General features: G+C 36.8%; 1 protein-coding gene across 4 annotated transcripts in view; it reads left to right on the top strand.

Moving 5' to 3' along the window:
* Positions 1-19729, top strand: part of BARD1 (BRCA1 associated RING domain 1) — a 69215-nt gene that overhangs the window by 21746 nt on the left and 27740 nt on the right. For all 4 annotated transcript variants that reach the window (XM_019727081.3, XM_074312819.2, XM_088793835.1 and 1 more), the window contains 3 exons: positions 6846-7807; positions 13690-13770; positions 15373-15545. In XM_019727081.3, the coding sequence (XP_019582640.3) occupies positions 6846-7807; positions 13690-13770; positions 15373-15545 (1216 nt within the window). The remainder of the gene's footprint in view (positions 1-6845; positions 7808-13689; positions 13771-15372; positions 15546-19729) is intronic.

Raw genomic sequence — 19729 nt, 5'->3', positions numbered from 1 at the left:
ATAGTATATACTGGAGATAAAGAAGTCTGATTTATAGTAATACTTTCTAAATTGAGTTTCTAAATACTTGAACAGATTTTTCTTGGTTCAGTGTACTTTAAAGAGAAGAGATTGTCTGTTATAAATTTTTCTGACAACCATTCATGGATAATTTTAACTTTATAATATAATCTGCTTTTTACTAATGGAGTTAAATTTAAAAGTTTTATTTTCTCTTGTCCCCCATCATATTAAATCATACCTTGCAGGTGCCGGTCCAGTTCTGTGAAACATAAGTTGGTGTTTGGTGACATTAAAAAAGTACTTTGATTATGCTTTCATAAGATCACAGTTTCCTGTTTTCTGGTTTCGGGAGAGATGGTGGTGTTTCTGTGGCGAATTACATAGTGTTTCATATATGCCATGATTTTTTAATAATAGATGAAGATGAGCATTTGAATAGCTGTGTTGCTGTTGGTTTTTTTTTTCAGATAGAACTGAATAGTTCTTAACTTACAAAATAATCATCCTTTAGTGAAGGCGTTAATGTTACACAGATGGTAGCAAAGCACTTTCCTTTGATTTTTAATAAGGGACTAGTTTGTCAAAGAGATTTCTCGACTTCTGTTGTGAAACCTATAATAGAGGATGATTTGAAAGGCACACAATGTACATCATTATAATCCTTTGATGTAGATTAACGATAGCTAAATCACATTTTCTAATTGCCTTCTTTTTCTATACTTTATTATTAAATTTTAAGAAAAAACTTGGCTAAGCAGCTCCTTGGCTTCATATACATCTCTGTTCCTGGGTAGTTTGTGGTGTATTCAGAAATATTTAAATTCAGAGAAGAGAATTCTTTTAAAAGTCATCGTTAAGAAGTTTACTATGTAGAGGAAGGACCAGTATTTTTCTTCATGAAATGAATATGATAATTTATCATGTGTAGGAGCATTCCATCCATAAAAACTGTTGTAGTTCTACGTTAATAGTGTGATTTATGTTCCAGCAGTGGTGGTGGTTTTGCTTTTTATAGCCTTAACTCCGATATGCTGTGTAAAATCCAGAGCTTCCAATCACGTTTGTTGTGTGGTTCTTGCTTATTTAGGACAAGGTACACAACTACAATATTTTTTAGTGAGTTTAATTTTACTGGACGATTAGTAAGATTATTATGTACAAATAGATTACATAAATATGTGCTCTCTCCATTTACTATTGTATAAGTTAAGAAATAGGTACATCTGAGTGTGAAATTTGCTTTTTTTGATATTTAGATTGTTTTAGTCAATTTAATTTTCCTTTAAATGCCTAATTCCACATTTTGTAAGTTTTATAAGCATTGAGGACTTCAGGATTTGATTTGATTTTAGTTGAAAATGTCATCAAGTGTTGAAAATAAGTTTTAAAAAATCAAATACAAGTTTTTCACAGACTACCAAAGGATTAATCTTGAGCCTGTGTAACCCGGAGTCTTTCTTAAAAAGTAATCCTGGTAACATTTCATTTTGACCTTTCCTCTAGACTTGAGATTATATCAGAAGTGACTTGGATTTGAAATCTACTTACCACTGCAGAGGAAAGACCTTGTTGAATTTTATACGTAAAGTCTTGGTGTGAATGGATACCTCATTCTGGTTCTTTTTGATTTCCAAGTTCCTGTCCTAATAACACTCTGTGGACCAGGTGGTATTCATCTAGGACATAAGAAGCGTGTCAGAGGGTCTGCCCTTATTCAGATACACACTGCTGCTTTTAGCTGGATTTATCAGTTTGCTGTCAAGGGCAGTGCTCCCGTTTCCACCAGGTGGAACGGATAGCTTCTTTGGAGTGGAGTAGAGTTTTGACTGAATTCCTTTGTTTAGGATCATGTCTCTGAAATTTCTGCTGAGATAAATACTAATTATTTGTTTCTCAAAATCCACTATTTTTCATTTTTTCTTGCCTGTTTAAAATGCTGTCTTGGGCAGATCTATTTATAAAGGTAATATTTTTATACTCAAGACACATGAGGTAAAGGGAATAGACAGATGAATCAGTTTTGAATTTTAGAGAAGTTTTGAGATTTTAGTTTACTAATTCTCTGGTGTATTAATAATTTTGAACTGATAAGATAAAGTGTTCTGTGTGAAGAAAAATACCAAAGGAATTAAAAATAATATTTCATAATTTTTTTGGTCTTTCTAATATGTGAAGACATGAGGATGTTGAAAAGAAATTAATCCCAGAAACAATAAGAAAAATGAAATTAAAATTATCTTGTATCTCTTTTAAGTATTGAAACTTCTCAAGAATAAGCACACGATCATTTTATATAATGCTTTAGTAGTATCAGACATGTTTGTTCCCTACACAGTGGATGTTACCAGTTCTTAGCAGTAAGACTGGTATTCTTCTTAAGGTAACTTAGTTTTAGAACTTGGTTCATTAAAATTATTCTTTAGAGTCTGTATGTGAGAAAAGTTTTATACAGAATTCTCTTTAGCTTGAGTGAGGAGTGACCTCTCAGGAGAAAAACATAATTCAGGTCGTTTTCTTTTCCTTTCTTATTTTAAAAATAGGACAAAGAAAACATATTCTAAGCTTTCCAGTTGGTCAGAGGAGTTCATTAAATCTGTGTTAATTTGGAGAGTGAATATTAGGCAGCATGAAATTATTTGTTAGCATTGTTAAACCTGCAAAGTGTAGTGGTGGTTTTTTCGGTGTTCCTGTCTTTCCCTTTTTTTTGTACCTGAAATGGCCTCTTGATAATCCAGTTTGTGTAGAGAGAAGAGCACTGGATTGTGAGTTAGGAGATTCCCTCCTTCTCTTTTCTTTATAACTTTTAATTCCTCATTTTTAAACTGAGAGAATTAGATGAGTGATCCTCAAGTTTTCTTCTAGCCCTTAAAATGAATTGTGGCCTTCCTTGTATAAATACTTGTCAAGATTTAAGGGAGGATATCAAGTAATTATTTATCAGTATTTCCTGAGCACCATTTATGCACTTACCACTGTGCTGGGCTGGGCTGGGTTGGTTTTACCTGTCTGTATAGAGTGGGAGGAGAGAATTCGAAGGAATACTTTTAAAAGAAAAATGAATGGGCTGAAAGGCAAAAATACAACAATTTGAACGGGGGTCATTGCTAGAATCATAAAGTGGATAACTGCACAATTTATTCACTATTTCTTGAGCATCTGTTAATGGGCAAGATTGGTAGGTTTAAGAATACACGACCTATCGAGATTATAATATACATAGTGTAAAGAAAAACTCACTTGACTTGTGTGTCTCTTTTCCTCTCACACTCCTATAGCATTACTTCACTTCTGACACAAGGTGTGTGCGTTTTCCATACAACAGACCATTCAGTGACACCAGCTGGGTGCCCTACAATTTAGCTGAATTGTTACATTGTCTGCCTGGAGATAGCATCAGCTCTCACAGGTTAAGAGCACCCCCCCACCATACCCCCCTTCAGATGCCAATCTCAAGTCCAGGTTGTGCTTCTAAAAGGCTGGCTATTGTTTGAGCAGCTCACAGAACGCAGGAAAACATTTTACTTACTCAATTCCTGATTCATTATAAAAGGACATAATTTAGGAATAGCAAGATGGAAGCGAAGCATAGGGCAAGGTATGTGGGAAGGGGTGTGGAGCTTCCATGCCCTCCCTGGGCGTTCTGCTCTTCCAGCACCTGCATGTGTTCACCAGCTGGTAAAGTCTCTGAGCTCTGTCCTTTTGGGTTTCTGCAGAGGCTTCATTACCTAGGCACGATTGTTAAATCATTGGCCATTGGTGACTGATTCACTCTCTAGCAGTACTCCCCTCTTGGAGGTCAGGGGAGGGGACTGAAAGTTCCAACCCTCTAATCACAGTTGCTGCCTCTGGCAACCAACATTCTTTGGGGCTCTCCAAAAGTTACTTCATTAACATAAACTCAGGGATGGTTGAAAGAGGCTCGTGATGAAGAACAAAAGGCCACCCATTTCACCTTTATTAGTCTGGAGCTATTTCAGGAACTGGGAACATAAATATTATAACATGAGATGCCCTTATGGTTCTCATATAGGAAATTACAAAGGTTTTAGGAGCTATGTGCCAGGAACCGTGGACGAAGACCAAATATGTATTTCTTATAAATCACAATATCACGTATAGTCTGTACTTAATAAAAAGTTTTAATGTTTACTTAGGGACAACAGATGAGTTCAAATGCCAGCTCTATCAGCAACTATGTATATAACCTTACACAACTTGTGTTTTCTACTTGTTTAATTTACATGAATACAAGAGAACATTTTTGCAACTGCTGAAGCAGTATAAATGTGTGTGGGGTAAAACATGAAAGTCTCCCTCTACCCTTTTCCCTCAACTGAAAGGTACGAGATCCCTGTGCTTTTCAGAGGTGTTGTTTGTATCGTTTAAACTTCCACCTGGACTGATGGATGTTCCATTTACTGAACTGGGAAAACTTGTCGGAGGAGCAGATATTGGAGAATGTGGGTCAGGAACTCAGTTTTGGTCATGTTCAATGTGAAAACTTATTAGGAGTAGACATGCAAGTAGATTGTTAAGTATGTAGTTGAATATTGGAGTCTGGAGCTTGGGGTAGAGGTCTGGGCTGCACATAAATATTTGGAGTTGTCAGTGTACATGTAGATAACAGTGCATATCATGCGATTACCAGGGGAGTGACTGCAGGCAGAGAGTCCTAGCCCTTCTACTTCAGAGGCTGGTGAAAGGAGGAGTATAAGCAGGAAAAAAACCTGAGACTGAGCGCTTTATAGAATGGTTCTGCTTATGGGTCTGACTTCATTTCCCTTCATTTTCTGCTTGTCCAAGCTCCAGCCACACTGGCTTTCTGTCCATTGAATATGCTACACTCGTTTCCAACCTAGGACTTGGCACTTTGCTCTTCTTTTACTTGGGAAATGCTTTCCTAGACATGGCTGCTTTCCTTTTGTCATTTAGGTCTCAACTCAAAAGCAAGCTCCTCAGAGAGGCTTTTCTTGGTGACCATAGCTAAAGAAGCAAGGTGGTTTATACAAAAGATTACTCACCCACAAAATGGTATGCCTGTCAACTTAGGGACAGTGATTCTTTTTTTTTTTTTTTTTTTAACTCTACCGCATCTTTTGTGTTTTAATTCCCAATTCCAAATATGCATGTTTTTAGAAACTTCTTTCTAAAGTATAATATATGCCTCATAACTCTATAACTTAATGAATTTTTACAAATTGAACTCACCCAGAAGAATAGACAGTACTCTAGAAGCCTTTCTTGTTGTCCGTTTCCAGTCACTGCCTCCTGTCCCCATAGGGATAATTACTATTCTGACTTAACACATTAGATTGGTTTTAGCTGTTTTTATGTACTCTTTCGTATCTGGCTTATTTTGCTCCAGAGTATGCTTGACTATGTAGTTACATAGTTCATTCATTCTCTTATGTTTTTGGTTTAGAAAGCTTGAGATTATTTTAGATATTACCCTAGGAATCATGACTATTATTTTTAATCCCCTAGATTCATTTTGTCTGAAGTAAGTTGAAATTAGGTAGTGTGAGTTCTACAACTTTGTTCTTCAATATTTTGTTGCTATTCTAGGTCTTTTGTTTTCCACATTATAGTTCCTTTGCTTTTCTATGTAAATTTCAGAATAGCTTGTCTATTTTTACAAAAAAACCTGCTGGAAATTTCATTGGGATTTTGTTGTGGTCTGTAGGTCTATTGCAGAGAATTGACATCTTAACAGTATTGAATTTTCCAATTCATGAACATGGTATGTCTTTCCATTTGTATAGGATTTCTTTCATAAATGTGTTGTAATTTTTAGCAAATAGAAATTGTACATATTTTGCTAGGTTTATATTTTTTTATGTCTTTATGGTACTATATAATGGTACCAAATTTTAAAAAAACTTTCAGTTTACATTTATTCATGGTTAGTATGCAGATATACAATTGAAATTGAATGTGCTATATCGACCTTGTATTTTATGACCTTGTTAAAATCTTGTTAATTTCATTAATTTTTGTAAAAAGATTTTTTGGGGTATTCTATACAGTCAATCAAGTCAACTATAAATAGATTCAGTTTTATATCTTCCTTTACAATCTCTGTTCCTTTTATATCTTTTTCTTACCTTGTACTGTCTAGGACTTGCAGTATGATGCTGAATAGGAATGGTGAAAGCAGACACCTTTGCCTTGTTTTGATAATAGGAAGAAGGTAATGGGAACAAAATAGCAATTCCAGTCTTTCAGCATTAAGTGTGATACTAGCTGAGTTTATTTTTGTAGATGGCTTTTCCTCAGGTTGAAAAAGTTCCCTTCTATCTCTAATTTGTTGAGTCTTAAAATCATGAATGGATGTTGGATTTTGTCAGATATTTTCTTCTGTATCTGTTAAGAAAATCACATAGTTTTCCTTTGTTGATATAGTGAATTATGTTGATGGATTTTCAAAGTTTTTTTTAAAAAATTAAGCTTCAATTAACAAGTCTTAATTTTTTGACTACTGCTTATTAAATCCCATATCTGCCTGTTTAGTTAATCTTTTCTCCATAGCTCTTATCGTCACCAGCATACTGTATGTTCTACTTATTTATTTGTATATTCTGTCTCTCCCCAGTGAAATGTAAGTTTCCTTCTTGCTGCTGTATCTCCAGTCCCTAGAACATTGTCAGGACTAAAGTAGGATTCTGTAAATATTTGTTGAAAGAGTGAGTATCTGTGCTCACAGAGTTCATAGTCTAGGAGGACAGAGAGAGGTACACAAATAAAAGGTGATACATTTCAGAACTATGAACAACATTCTTTGGGAGCTCAAGATGGGAAAGATGAAGTCCCTGTAACAGATTTCCTTCCCTTTTTTCTATCAGATTTAAAAGAAGATACATCTAGAAAAAGTATATTTAATGATGCAGAAAATAAGAAGAATTCAATAAAAATGTGGTTTAGTCCTCGAAGTAAGAAGGTCAGATACATTGTGAGTAAAGTTTCAGTGCAAACCCAGCCTCAAATGATAAATGATGGAAATGCTCAGCAGGCCTCAGTGTATGATTATGCTTCTGCAAGTCCTCCAGTGGAGGTTTCTGCGAGGGCTAAAAAGGCTTCTACAAGATCTGGAAAAAAAGAAAACAAGGAAACTTTAGCTGAAGTCAACCAAGAATGGAATTTAGAGGCAGAGAAAAAAGATGGTGAACTTGACTCCAAAGAGGAATGTAAGGAAGAGCTGGTATCTTTCTTTAGCCAACCATCTGGTATTGCTGGTCCTCAGCTAAATGGTGAAGTAGACATACTAGCAAGTGACTCTGTAACAGAATTGGAATGTTTTGGAAGCTTAACCGAAGGCTCTTTACCATTGGCTGAGCAAATAGAGTCTCCAGAAATTGAGAACAGGAATGAAGTAGTAACTCCTGAGAAGAATCTGCATGAAAGTTGTCTTACATCTAAGAAATCCGTGCCCTCAGGTCGTACCGGAAAACGTGGGCGTGGCAGGAGACGTTCCAGTCCGATTTCTAAGAGAGGTAGAAGCAGCACCCCCAGCCCTAGTGGCAATTTAGTTAAGCAAGCAGTGCTCTCAGAAAACATGCCCTTGCCTGACTGTTCTTCACCACCTTCAAGCAAACTTAAAGTTGGTGACACATTAAAGAGGAAAAATAGTGATGTGTTAGATGAATCTGTTAGCCCTTCACCAGGTGTACCTCCTCCTGCACTGAGCAGCCCAAGTTACAGACGAATGATGTCCAGCTCCTCAGCAATGACGCCCTTGCCCAGGAGCCTGATGGCTGTGAAGAGAAATCACAGAGGAGAGACTTTGCTGCACATTGCCTCAATTAAGGTATGCCACTTACTTTGAAATACAGTTTCAGAATGAGTATCAAACAATTTCTTCAGGGGTTTGTGAAAAATGAGATTACAAGGATAATCAACCTAGCACAGGTGTGGTAGTTTTAAAGATTGAACCAGAGAAGCAAAATTCATAGGGACTGCATCCCCACCTCAGAGCAGTGGCCCCTGGGCCCAGGGAATGTGACCTAGCAGGAGGAAACCAGTATTTCAGTATTTTAGCTTCCGTTTTGTCAAGTGCTTCCATTTTTGTCTGTTGCATAATGGTTTCGTTCAGTTTTCACCATTTTGTCCATTGTTCAGTTTATCTATTCTTATGCCTTATGAATACAGACATTGCCAGGTTACTGCTGGCAACATGTCTTGACCTAGCAAAGAGCTAGGGGCGATGTGAGAGGTGGTGAGCTTCTGTGTATGACACTGCTAGGGGCACTGCAGAATGGGGAAGGTTGAAAGATGTGATCTGTGCATTTCTCTAGTAGCCATCAGAAATCTGCCTGTCAGAAGTGGCTCCTGTGGCTCTCCACAAAGGAGCTTCTCTGCCCTCCAGCCAGCCATTCCTTTTATTGGCCTGTTCAGTGAAGTTAATGCTCTTTGTTGCTTCCACACGTAGGGTGTGGCGGTGCTTGTGTTTTGGAACCTGGCTGGTTTGTGGAGCGTGAGGTGTGCTTGCAGTCATTACTCTGAAAGTGACACAGGTACCACACACTCACACCATAGCTTTACAGATTCATGGGTAATTTCTACGTTAGAAAAATACAATATGGAAGAGCTTAGTAGTAAATTAGGATAGCTTTTATGATCTCTCAGTAAATTCACTGGGAAGTCCTTGGGTCTTTTGCATGGATAGAGAACTTTGGGAGGTCGGGAAGGAACCCCTTTGAGGCCCCCAAACATGATACCGGTGAGCAACATAAAACATCTGGGAAGTAATGGAATAGACACCAGGTGCAGGGATTCCCTACATTTTTGTGTGGAGAAAAAGAAGAGCACCAAAATGAGTTTCTCCCAAATGTTAGTGTTTTACTTTTTTCTTTGCTTTATCTTCCAATAAATGATGAATGTAGAATACTTTATATCTGATGTGAGCGGGGAACCAGCAACCTGACTACTTGCTAGGGATTACATATCCTTTTAATAGCCATAATTTTCTGAGTTGGCTCAGGTTACATTTTAGTTTGATTTTTGCAAAGTGTGATTTAAAAATCAGATTGTATTTTTTTGTCTCATTTGTTATATGTAATATATACATATATGTATAATATATGTGCACATAAGCTATTATAAATCGTAACATAATGATATTAGTGTTTTACAGACATAAGCTAATGTTAGCTAACATGATAATAATTATATTTTTGTTAAGTTTTCCGACTAATACATGAGAATGTAGGCTGCTTTAGTTCCTATGCTTTGCTTTCTGGGAATTCTTTTGAGACAACCAGGTAAGCATCCTCTTAACACTGGTAGAGAATTTTTCTTTAAACTACAAGAATACTTTGTCTTTATTAATAAGGATCTCTAGGACCTAGAGTCTAGGTCATGGTTTGGCTAATGCTTAGGGAAATTAGAGTAAATATTTTGAGCCTTGCAGGCCAAATATTCTCTATAACAGCTATTCACCTGTGCTGTCCTAGTGCAAAAGCAGCCATAAACAATATGTAAACCAGTAAAACTTTACATGCAAAATCAGTGTCTGGCCCACAGGCCATAGTTCGCCTACCCTGGCGCAGGCCATGAAAAAAAGCCACAGTAGCCTCTTAAGACAGAACTTTCACCTTATGAATTATTCAGGTACATTCATTAATGCTGCCAGTACTGTCACGTCTTCTTTTCTCGGACTCTTAATTCTTTCCTCTGCATCCTTCCCTTTTCCCTTCTGGCCCTTTATACCTAACCTTCAAAATCTAGCTCACATCCTACCGAGGTAGTGAGTAGGTCTTTTCAGAATTCCCAGAGTTAGTTTCTTCTCTATGGTGACATTATTATGTTTGCACTTACATTCATTTAGCTTTCTATGTATTATATGACTCCTCAATTAGTTTGTTGTTATCTGGAGTATATTCCTCATTTAAAATTTAATTTCAAACCAGGAATAATAACCTCACATTTCACAAATAAAAATTAGAGCGTTTATAGTGGAAAGCCTCACTCCTCTCTGCCCCAGCCACCCTGTTGCTGACAAGCCCTTCCTGTTCACCATCTTTTTAATTTTCTGTGTATCTTTTGTGAATTTCTTTATGCAAATATAAGCAAATGCTTTCCATATTAACAGACAACTTTCTGTACTTTTATATAGTAGCATAGCTTCCCATGAATTTTTATTATGTAACTAGTTCCTCACCGAAGGAAGCCTGCTTTTCATTCTTTTGCTTTTGTAAACAGTATGGCAGTAAGCAATCTTTGTTTCATATGTAAGCAGGCATATCTTTAAGATAAATTCCTAGAAGTGGGAATTTTGGGTTAATGTAAAGCATCTGTTATCTAATTTATCTTGGCAGTAGAAGGCCCTTATTAAATATCCAAACTGCCTAAATATTCAGGCTGCTAGAATGTAGACATTTACTATATCAGCAGATACTGGTGGGACTATGAGTTCTCAAATTCTTTTTCTCTTAGGATTTTGGGCATATACTCTAGCCAACTATTTTTGGACATTTAGCACCATTTGAATGCAAACTCTACACACAATTATTCTTCAGTACCTTATTTATACTTTTATTTTATTTCACTACATAATTGCAAGCAGAATATTCATTCACATGACATCTGGGATGTTGTGACCATTCTCATTTAACCAGAACATCCATCGAGATTCATTAGGTTCTTTATTCCCCACGTTTCTTTCTATTTGAACATGGATGTCACCTGTGGTTAAAATGCTACTGAGAACACTGTATTATAAATTAGAGATTTTATGCCTTATGCCTAAGAAGAAACTAAGATAAACACTTGTATTGTTTATTCTTTTGATTTGATGGAAAAAAATACCTTAGTATTTGACATTTCTTTAGACATAGACAAAATTTTGATCTGTTACTCTATGTCACCTTTGCTGGAGAATTTATAGGTGCTGGGAAAAACCTTCCCACAGTTTTCTGGTTAGATTTTTAAAGTGGTAATGATTACTCATAATTCATGTACAGCAGTGAAGGTGTTATGAAATACAAGAATGGCTTAAAGTTGGCATGTCAGATGATGTATTTGTTATGCAGACATAATAGATAATATTTTGAAGACACAAAGAAGGCATGATGTGCTTAACATAACAAAGGTGATGACTGATCTCCTGGGTAGAGAGAAAATCCCTTGTGAGAAGTCTCCTTCAGGGTTTGACTTCAGAATTCATTATACTTTAAGGCAGTCATGTTATATTGTGTGTAAAGTCATGTGATTCCATGTCCTTCATACTAGCTTCCTGAGAAAGAAGCAAAGGACTCAAGCAAACTGTCATCTGTGGTATTTTCAAGACTTTAGTTTCTAGCGTAGCTCTTAGAATTAGTGTTCCTTTTCTCTCTGTCACCCACCACCTTTGTAATATCAGTAACTTACTGTCACAGTGACTAGGTTGTCGGAAGCATCTGTGAAATTAATTTATTCAGTAAACTCTGACTAAGAAGCCAGGGAAGTGTTTAATATATTTTAGAGCTCCATTCCAGATGACTAAATTTTTTTTTTTCTAATGACCTCTAGTTGCTAAAAAGAGAAGTTTTTGGTACTTGATCAGGTCATTTATGTGGAAAAGCTTAACCTTATTGAGTGACTCATTATTGCACTCGATTGTAATGGACTATGCTATTTTTATAAAGATGTTTATTAATAATATTTTGGAAGAGCTAACCTTTATTAGAAGGAAAAAGGTGTGTGTGTATGTGTGTGTGTTTGTTTTGGAAAGTTAATTTATGTTATAATGCTCACGAATGTGTGAAGAATCTTTCCTTTGAATATAAGCTTAGCAAAAAGAAAATTTAATGTATCACACATGCTTCCTTATTTTCAGCCTTTAAGGTATTACTTCAAAATACCCAATCCATTTATAATTTCTTATAAGCCTTGGTAAATACTTTCCTTAGATAATTTCTTTTTTCTTGCTGTGGTTTAAAAAAAAAAAAAAAAAATCTCAATTATTTTTCTAAGTTGTGAAGAGCCTAAAAGTGAGTGCTTATTGCTCAGAAAATATTCTGCTACAGAAAAAAGTAATTTAAAGAAATGAGAAGCAGAAGTTAATTTATTTCCTGGAAACTTCATATTGGTTCAAGCTTACTCAGTTACTGTGGATCCTAATTATCATAATTTTATTTATGTGCATGACATTAAATTTACTTAAAGTAGGATGAAAATATGACAAACTTTTAAGTACCAGGGAAGAGAAAGCAGATTGAGTGTAAAAAGCAAACAGTTTTCAAATCCGCTGTACATTTCAGCGAAGTCTAGAGGTAGAATCTTTGATTATATGAGGGGGTGACATGAAAGAAAAATACCTCTGTGTAGCAGCCTTACAAGAGATTCTGCTTTTAGTCTCTAAATTGTCACTTTATTCCTATGTGACTGTTCCCCCGTGACTCTTCCATTCCACGATTGTATTTATATTATTTTATGGGCTTCTTTAGGTGAACAGATTTTATGATTACCATGTAAAATTAGAATGAGGAGATTTTTGAGAAGGTTTTTTTGTGTACTTTTTGTGTTTATTTTTGTGTTGAAGGCTGGGAATGTGTGTAGTTCTGGCAGTTCATCTGCCCTTATATTCATGGGATTGTTTTAAATTCAAAATTGTATCTTGACAGATGTTCCTGAGCTTATTTGGAACTGGCTTGAATATAGAGCAAAAGTTGCTAAATACATGTTAACTTGCACTAGAGGTATATAATTTGCACCCCTCAGGAACCATGGGAAATGTTTTCTATTCAAACTATTTGATTTGAAACCTATATAATGCTTAGTTTTTAGGCCCATTAAATATTTAAGGTCATTTTGTTAATTTAGGAACATAAAAAAATATATGTCATACGATTATGTGGATTTGATTTTTAGAAAACTAAGTAAGCTACCATTCTAAGATACTCAGTATTTGAAAGGTGGCCCAAAACAATCAAATAAAAGCAAATGTTAACTGTATTGAAGGAACTTAATGACTTCTACATTATCAACCAACAGAAGAAAAATCTCATTTCAAAAAAGTGTCTGGTCTGGGAGTGGGAAGAGAGAGATTTCCTTTTCCTTAAAGAAGCGCTCACAAAACACAATCTAGTCATAAGTAATTTTTGTCAAATGTAACTTTTTTTATTCAGTCTTTTTCAGAGCTAGGTCTGTTCATTATTTTTTGGAAAGAATAAGCCTTGCTTCTGCTTAGGAAAATATCTTTGAGCAAATAAGGTGAATATAAACTCAATTAATATATTGAGGATAAATAGAGTAACAGCCCATAAGACAACAGCGTTTGGCAATTTTAACACTGGTTTCACTGAACAGTCCTATTGGCTTTAGTATTATTTTAAACAATACTCAGAAATCATTTTCATGTATGTTCAAAAAGATGTTTTTCACAAATGAAATGACAACTTCAAAAACTTTGTTATAATCAAATAATCTTTGGCTAGTGTCCTTTATTTGGTATTTTGATACTACTTTTGATATAGGTTGCTAATAGCAGAGATTTTGTACACTGTATTCAAGGATGGACAATATGACTTCCATGGCCACACAACAATTCATACATACATAATTTATTATTTAGTAACTCATGATCAGTAGACATAAGAGGAGAGATTTAAGTTTTATTTTATCTTGTAGAAACAGAATCTTTAAGAAAATCTCAATATCTTATTTTTTTTCTCGATTTTTAATTTTTTTACTTTTTCATTGTTCTACTAGGGCGACGTACCTTCTGTTGAATACCTTTTACAAAATGGAAGTGACCCAAATGTTAAGGACCATGCTGGATGGACACCATTGGTAGTTTTCTGTTTGTTTGTTTTTCATTCCCATTCTCTTTATATTTTATAGTTAACAATTATGTAGTTGTCTGTATATCTTTTTTTTTCCATCTAGCTTTTCAGTTGTGACAGGCATGAGATGAGCTTGACTGACTGCCTTTAGATTTAGGAAACCATTTATACCATGTTGCTGAATTTAGCAAATGTGTGGAGAGGTGACTGCTACAGCCGACACCAGGCTCCATTCTGCAGCATTGTGTGTCATTGCAAATATTTTGTGGAACAAAGAGAGGTCAGAGGAACTGGGTTAGGAATGTGTCACAAGGCAGTGATTCTTCCTGAGGATCTGTCTCAGCCTCTTTTATATACCCTATCCAACTGCAAATATGTAGGCGTAGAAATCTTTGCTTTATCATTCATTTTTAAAAATCTTTGCTTATTATCACTAAAATGTGGTGTGAAGAATAGTCTGGAAAAAGAATGGCACTAATACATGAGAATATGTGCTTTGTGGGCTAATCAGGACAATAAGCATGTGATTTGAATGAAGCCGTAGACATGACAACAGTTGAGTGGGTGCCCTCATTCTGTGAGCTGGAAATTCACAGGAATTGGGAGATTCTCATTAGGCCGGGTACAAAAAAAAAAAAAAATGGTTTAAAGTTGTATATAGTGAGTTCTCCTTGCCAAATTTTAAGCAGGAGGGTTTAGTCTAGATCAGAGTCTTTGCTGTTTGGACTCTGCAGGTTGGCTAACCTTTTCAAAGAAAGGTTAATTTTCTTTTAAGCCACTAAAGCAACTGTAGTGGAAGTTGGTGAGTGATTTAGAGGACCTGATGCCTAATTTGGATCCCTTTCTCCTAGAAATAAACCTACAGATGTTTAGTGGGGTCTGACCTATTACAAATTGAATAGATGTGTTTAAAAAGTACAATATGCCATAGACTTGTTAGTATACAACCGAGTGGCATTGTCAGCAGTTCATTAAATGTAAGGAACGATTTGCACGTGAGATGTCTTTGAACACTCCATCGTTACCAGTTATGTCACTCGTTCAGTAAGCGCTCTTGAATACCTATTCCGTATTATTTCTGTTATCATTGACCCCAGCCGTACAGTAATCAGCAAATAAGAGAGGCTCAGGCTCATCTTGTAGATAAATACTCTATGATATTTGCTCCATTGGGTGGCTATGCCCGTGAACCACGTAGCTTAAGGCTAAGCACCTGATTTACTGGATTCCCTGCAGCCTTGGAGAATTTCAGATTTTATGCATGATCTGGTTAAATACTTTCTAAGTTTTTTTTTTCTCTTGTTTTAAATTTCTTGTTGTAGAGTAATGTAGGAACAATAATTGCCTTAAAGCTACATTTTATTCTGAAAGAGCACTTGACCCAAGGCTCAAATGAAACCATGAATTATGTAGATCTTGATCACACGTATCTTATCACCAATTATTAATAGTGGCTTTTACTCTGTCAGCAGCTCATGGTCTGTACTGAGTATTTAGGTAAGAACCGATTTACTCCCTGAGGTTCACGTTTGATTTTCTCAAGTGCGGTTTTATGGTGCTATCCATCGCTCTTCGCCATCACTCTTCTCACTCCTTTTCTCTTTATTAGCACGAAGCCTGCAATCATGGGCACCTGCAGGTGGTGGAGTTGCTGCTGCAGCACCACGCGCTGGTGAACACCACCGGCTATCAGAACGACACGCCACTCCACGATGCGGTCAAGAACAGGCACGTGGACATAGTCAGGCTGCTGCTTTGCCATGGCGCCTCCAGGGACGCCGTGTAAGTAGTTCCGCGGAGAAACATGTTTCACTGACTTGTATTCCTCACTCCAGACCTGTGATCAAGCAAAGACCGTATTATTGCCCAAGTCGATGGCTCTGGTGGCTCTCTTGTCTCCCAGAACTAAAGTCAGATGTGGCCGTTAAATTCTGGATTTAAAAATCAGCCATCATGCCCCTTGCCCTGATGATGCTTATCTATTTGAGGGTGATAAGCCCTTTTAATTCAGAAATAGTTGTCCAATTTATTTTGGAAGATTTGACCTTCTGGACAAATTCAGTTCGTTTTTATATTCTGTACATTGATTCATGATTATTGATAAGAAAACAACTAGATGCACAGAACTACCTATTTTATGTGCTTCCCACTACCTTAAGAGTTGTTTTAAATATTCCAGTCCTTTTCTGTTTTTTTCTGCATATTTAGCATTGCAACAGTTAAAATACAAGAATTCAGATGTGATAGGCAAGGACAGTTGAATTATTTCTTAGCTTTTTCATATCATTCAAACGAAGCTCTGGCTAAACTGTTTTGCAGTGACAGGACACAGACTCATGAATGCTGGTGGCTGCATTTTAAAGTTGTTACTGTAGAGTGTTGAGCAAGTGCTGTGTATGGATTTTGTGTCTTTAATTTATTAAGTTGGTTCATGTCTCCTTATATATATATTTTTTTTCAATTAATGAGGTAGTTGAAATAAAAATGCTAAGAATCACCTGTGTGTGCCCCTCTACCCCCATTGCTTCTGTAGGTTTCGAAGGAACCCCACAAAAAGTAAGCCTGCTTATTCTGTTTGCAGAGGCAAATAAGAATTACAAATGCAGAGCTTCTAGTTTATAATTTTTTATAGGTAACTATGTAACATAATTGATAAACAGGTTAATAATGCAAGAATGTACTATACCTTGATCCAGTTACTAGTTTTAGTAAGTGTGTCTAATATACTTCATTTCCCATTAAATGTGATTAGATTGGGACAAACTCAGGAGATACATATTCTGTTTTTTCCCCCCTGCTTTTACATTAGTTCCATGTGTATATATATAGACCTAACAGATGTGACCCTCCTGGGGGTGTAGCAAGCTATTTGATAAAGCAAATGGTTGCTCGTGTCAGGTGAAACTGAATAGTTTCTATCCTTGGGTTCTTAAATCAGCCATGACTACTTTAATGAATGGGGCACTGGTCAGGGCGTTAAGGAATCCAGCATTTATTTGTGACTCCATTATTGACTTTATAGCCTCAAGCAGGTTAATTTCTGTGCCTTGGTATCCTCACCTATAAAACATGGGTGATGCCTGCTGCTTTTCTGTTTCTTCAGAGCGTTGTGAGGATGACTGAGCCGAAACACAGAGCCTGTCTTTCGGTTTGTAACCATGATTCTTCCCTACACTGGGAAGCTTATTAATATACAAGGTGTAGGCATGAGACAGTGAGTGAGTCTGCCTCACAGGTGCCTTCTCAGGTAGATGTGTTGTTTTAAATAGGCTCACCTAGTGAAATGGCAGATTTAGGAATCCCTGAAGCCCCGTACTGTCCAGCAGGCCTTTCTCATTGACGGAAATGCTCTGTAGCTGTGCCTGTTGCTGTTGAACACTGGGAATGTGCCTGTTGCTCCTGAGGAACTAACTTTTAACATGTGTTTTATTGTAATTAATTTTAATAGCCATGTGTGCCAAATGGCCACCTTGTTGGTTATCCCAGTTAGGATACTGGGGAAGGAGGGTTTATTTAGTATAAGAGGTTGGGAATGATGCTGGATAAAGGACAGTTACAGGGCAAATGCAGGGGTTGATTTATTCTAGGGTATAATATTGTGGTAGCTGTTTCCTGAACGTTGGTATTCCTTCTTTTCCAGACTGTTGGTCATTGTGCTTAAGTATTTTCTGTGTTTTTTGCTTTCTGTTTTATTTTATAGTAGCTGTTCACCTGATTGGCTTCACCATTTCCTAACCAGTCTTCTTTTCAGAGTTTTATGCTGCAGCTCAAAGAGTTTTTTGAAAATACAAGTCTTCCCAGGTCACTTATTTGCTTAAAACACTTCGCCGGCACCTCTTAATGTTTTTAAAATGAAAGTGAAACGTTAAAACATGGTCTGTAAGGCCCTGCACAGTGTGGCACTTTTACCTCTTCAGGCTCATCTCTACACAGTTGCTCCTGTCTCCACGTCCTTCACACAGTTTTTGCAATAGCCTTTCTACATTTTTATTTCCTTAAAATGTTCTAGACTGTTTTGCCTTCTAGCCATTACAGGAGCTTTCCCTTTGTCTGGAATACTCATTTTTGGTGGCCAATTTCTCATTTTTGGGGTTTCATCTTAGGTATCGTTTCCTTTTGGCTGCCTCTCGATTCCTTTGTCTGTATGTGGAGCTTCTACCCAGTCACAGAACTTTAGTAGTAACCTTGCTTCTTGTTCCCTTCTCCTTAGGTTGTACGGTCTGTGTGCCAGGGATCATGTCTGCGCCCCCAGGCCCTGCCAAATGCCTAGCAGAGTCTGCACCCAATTTACTCGTAGCGGGAATTAGTAGGTGTTTGAATGCCTGGAAAGGTGGTCTGTTTTTTTCCTCACTTGATAAAGGGTCAGATGAGATGAAAATAGGAATTTGCTTCTTTCCGCTCCCAGTTTCACTGTAAGTGTGAAGAGAATGTCTAAAACCAAGTTTCCATAAGCAGTGCCTTTTCGAAGCTGGTAGAACTGGTTCCTGGTAGATGTTAGAGTAAATGATATGTGCTGCCTGGCAGAATGTAGTCTCTTCTCCAGTTGAGCGTCCATGGTATGTTACCTTTTGTGGGATCATGGCTACCCAAAGTAATTCCCATAGCCTTGACACTTTTAAGGTCTTTTTTTCTGCCATTGTTCTATATATTATCTTTCTAGAGTTAAGTACTGACAGGTGAGAGTAGATGAAATTCATTCTTGTGCTTTCCTTCATTTCTTAAGGGAAACATGGGAAGGGGTGGGGCATGGGGACTATAAGGGGTTCTTACTGCTCTTCTTTTCTTGCCTGTGGCTCTTATTCCTTTTAATCCATTAATATCTCAGGCTCTGGAATCTGGGTTAGCAAGCATGTTTTTTCTTTTGCTAATTATATCTCTTTTACTGTTGATGGAACTCTTTTCTCAATAATCAGCACTAGATTCTTCCCATCCCTAGAAGAAGGTTAAGAACCAGAAAGGGCAAAAATTATTCTTTCTTCCCCTCTTTGGTGCTTGATACTTTGACTAATTGAACTTGTTGATAGGTAGGGTCCTTTTGCTTATTCTAAATTTCTGAATGGTATCCTTAGCTCTAGAACAGACATTTTGGCACTTGTTTTCATTACCTCAAGTCTTTTCACTTAGATGCCTTCCTTTCCTGGGCTCCAATAAAATCCTGTTAGGTTTTTTCATACTCTTTCCATTGCTACCTTCACTTCAGCATCTTCCCAGTTTTATCTACTACTTGTATTCTAGTAGGAATGAGCAGACACGTTATATTGCTGATTATAGAATATGCAGACTGATACATGCCTCCATAGCTCAGTGCCCAAGATTCTATGAAAAGTTAGAGTAGGGGCTAGAATTACGACTAGAGGAAGTCATGAAGGCTTTCTGGAAAAAGAAGCACTCCAAATGAATTTTCAAGAAGAGTAGGAGGATAGGTTGGGCTTTACAAATAGAGGAGATGATGGGTGCTAAGATACACTAAGGCCAGGCTGCTTGTTTATTCAGTTCTAGAAGCTTCATTAGTGATACAAGACTGGAATGAAGGGCAAGAGTATGATGAGCTAAGAGGCCAGGGAAGATGGGCAGAGACAGGGAAAGGCCTTGTATGCTAAAGAGTTCAAATTTTAAATTGAAAACTTGCTCTTCCGCACCAGGCAGGGAGCTCAGTGAAGAGTTGTGTCCAATAATCCAGGGGAGAAGTGAGAGAGCCTGAAATAAAATAGTAACATGGGGGGAGTGGAGAGGGGAATTAGCCGTTTTTATCAATTTTTTACGTGAAATTTGGTTTACTTTGTTAAGGTTCAAAAACATCCTGTCAGTGTTTTGATTGAAATTGGTAAGTGTACAGATTGTAGTAGGTTAATAAACCTGATTTCTCATTAAGAATCATGGTATATTTCTTCATTTATTTAAGTCTTCTGTTATACAGCTTAGTAGCGTTTTTAATCTATTTTATATATGTGTGTGTATATACACAT

The sequence above is a fragment of the Rhinolophus sinicus genome, chromosome 17 (genome assembly GCF_057876585.1).
Source record: "Rhinolophus sinicus isolate RSI-liver-muscle chromosome 17, RSI-T2T, whole genome shotgun sequence".
NCBI lineage: Eukaryota > Metazoa > Chordata > Mammalia > Chiroptera > Rhinolophidae > Rhinolophus > Rhinolophus sinicus.
Note: the sequence above shows the minus strand (reverse complement) of the source record. Positions and strands in the feature narration are given on the sequence as shown.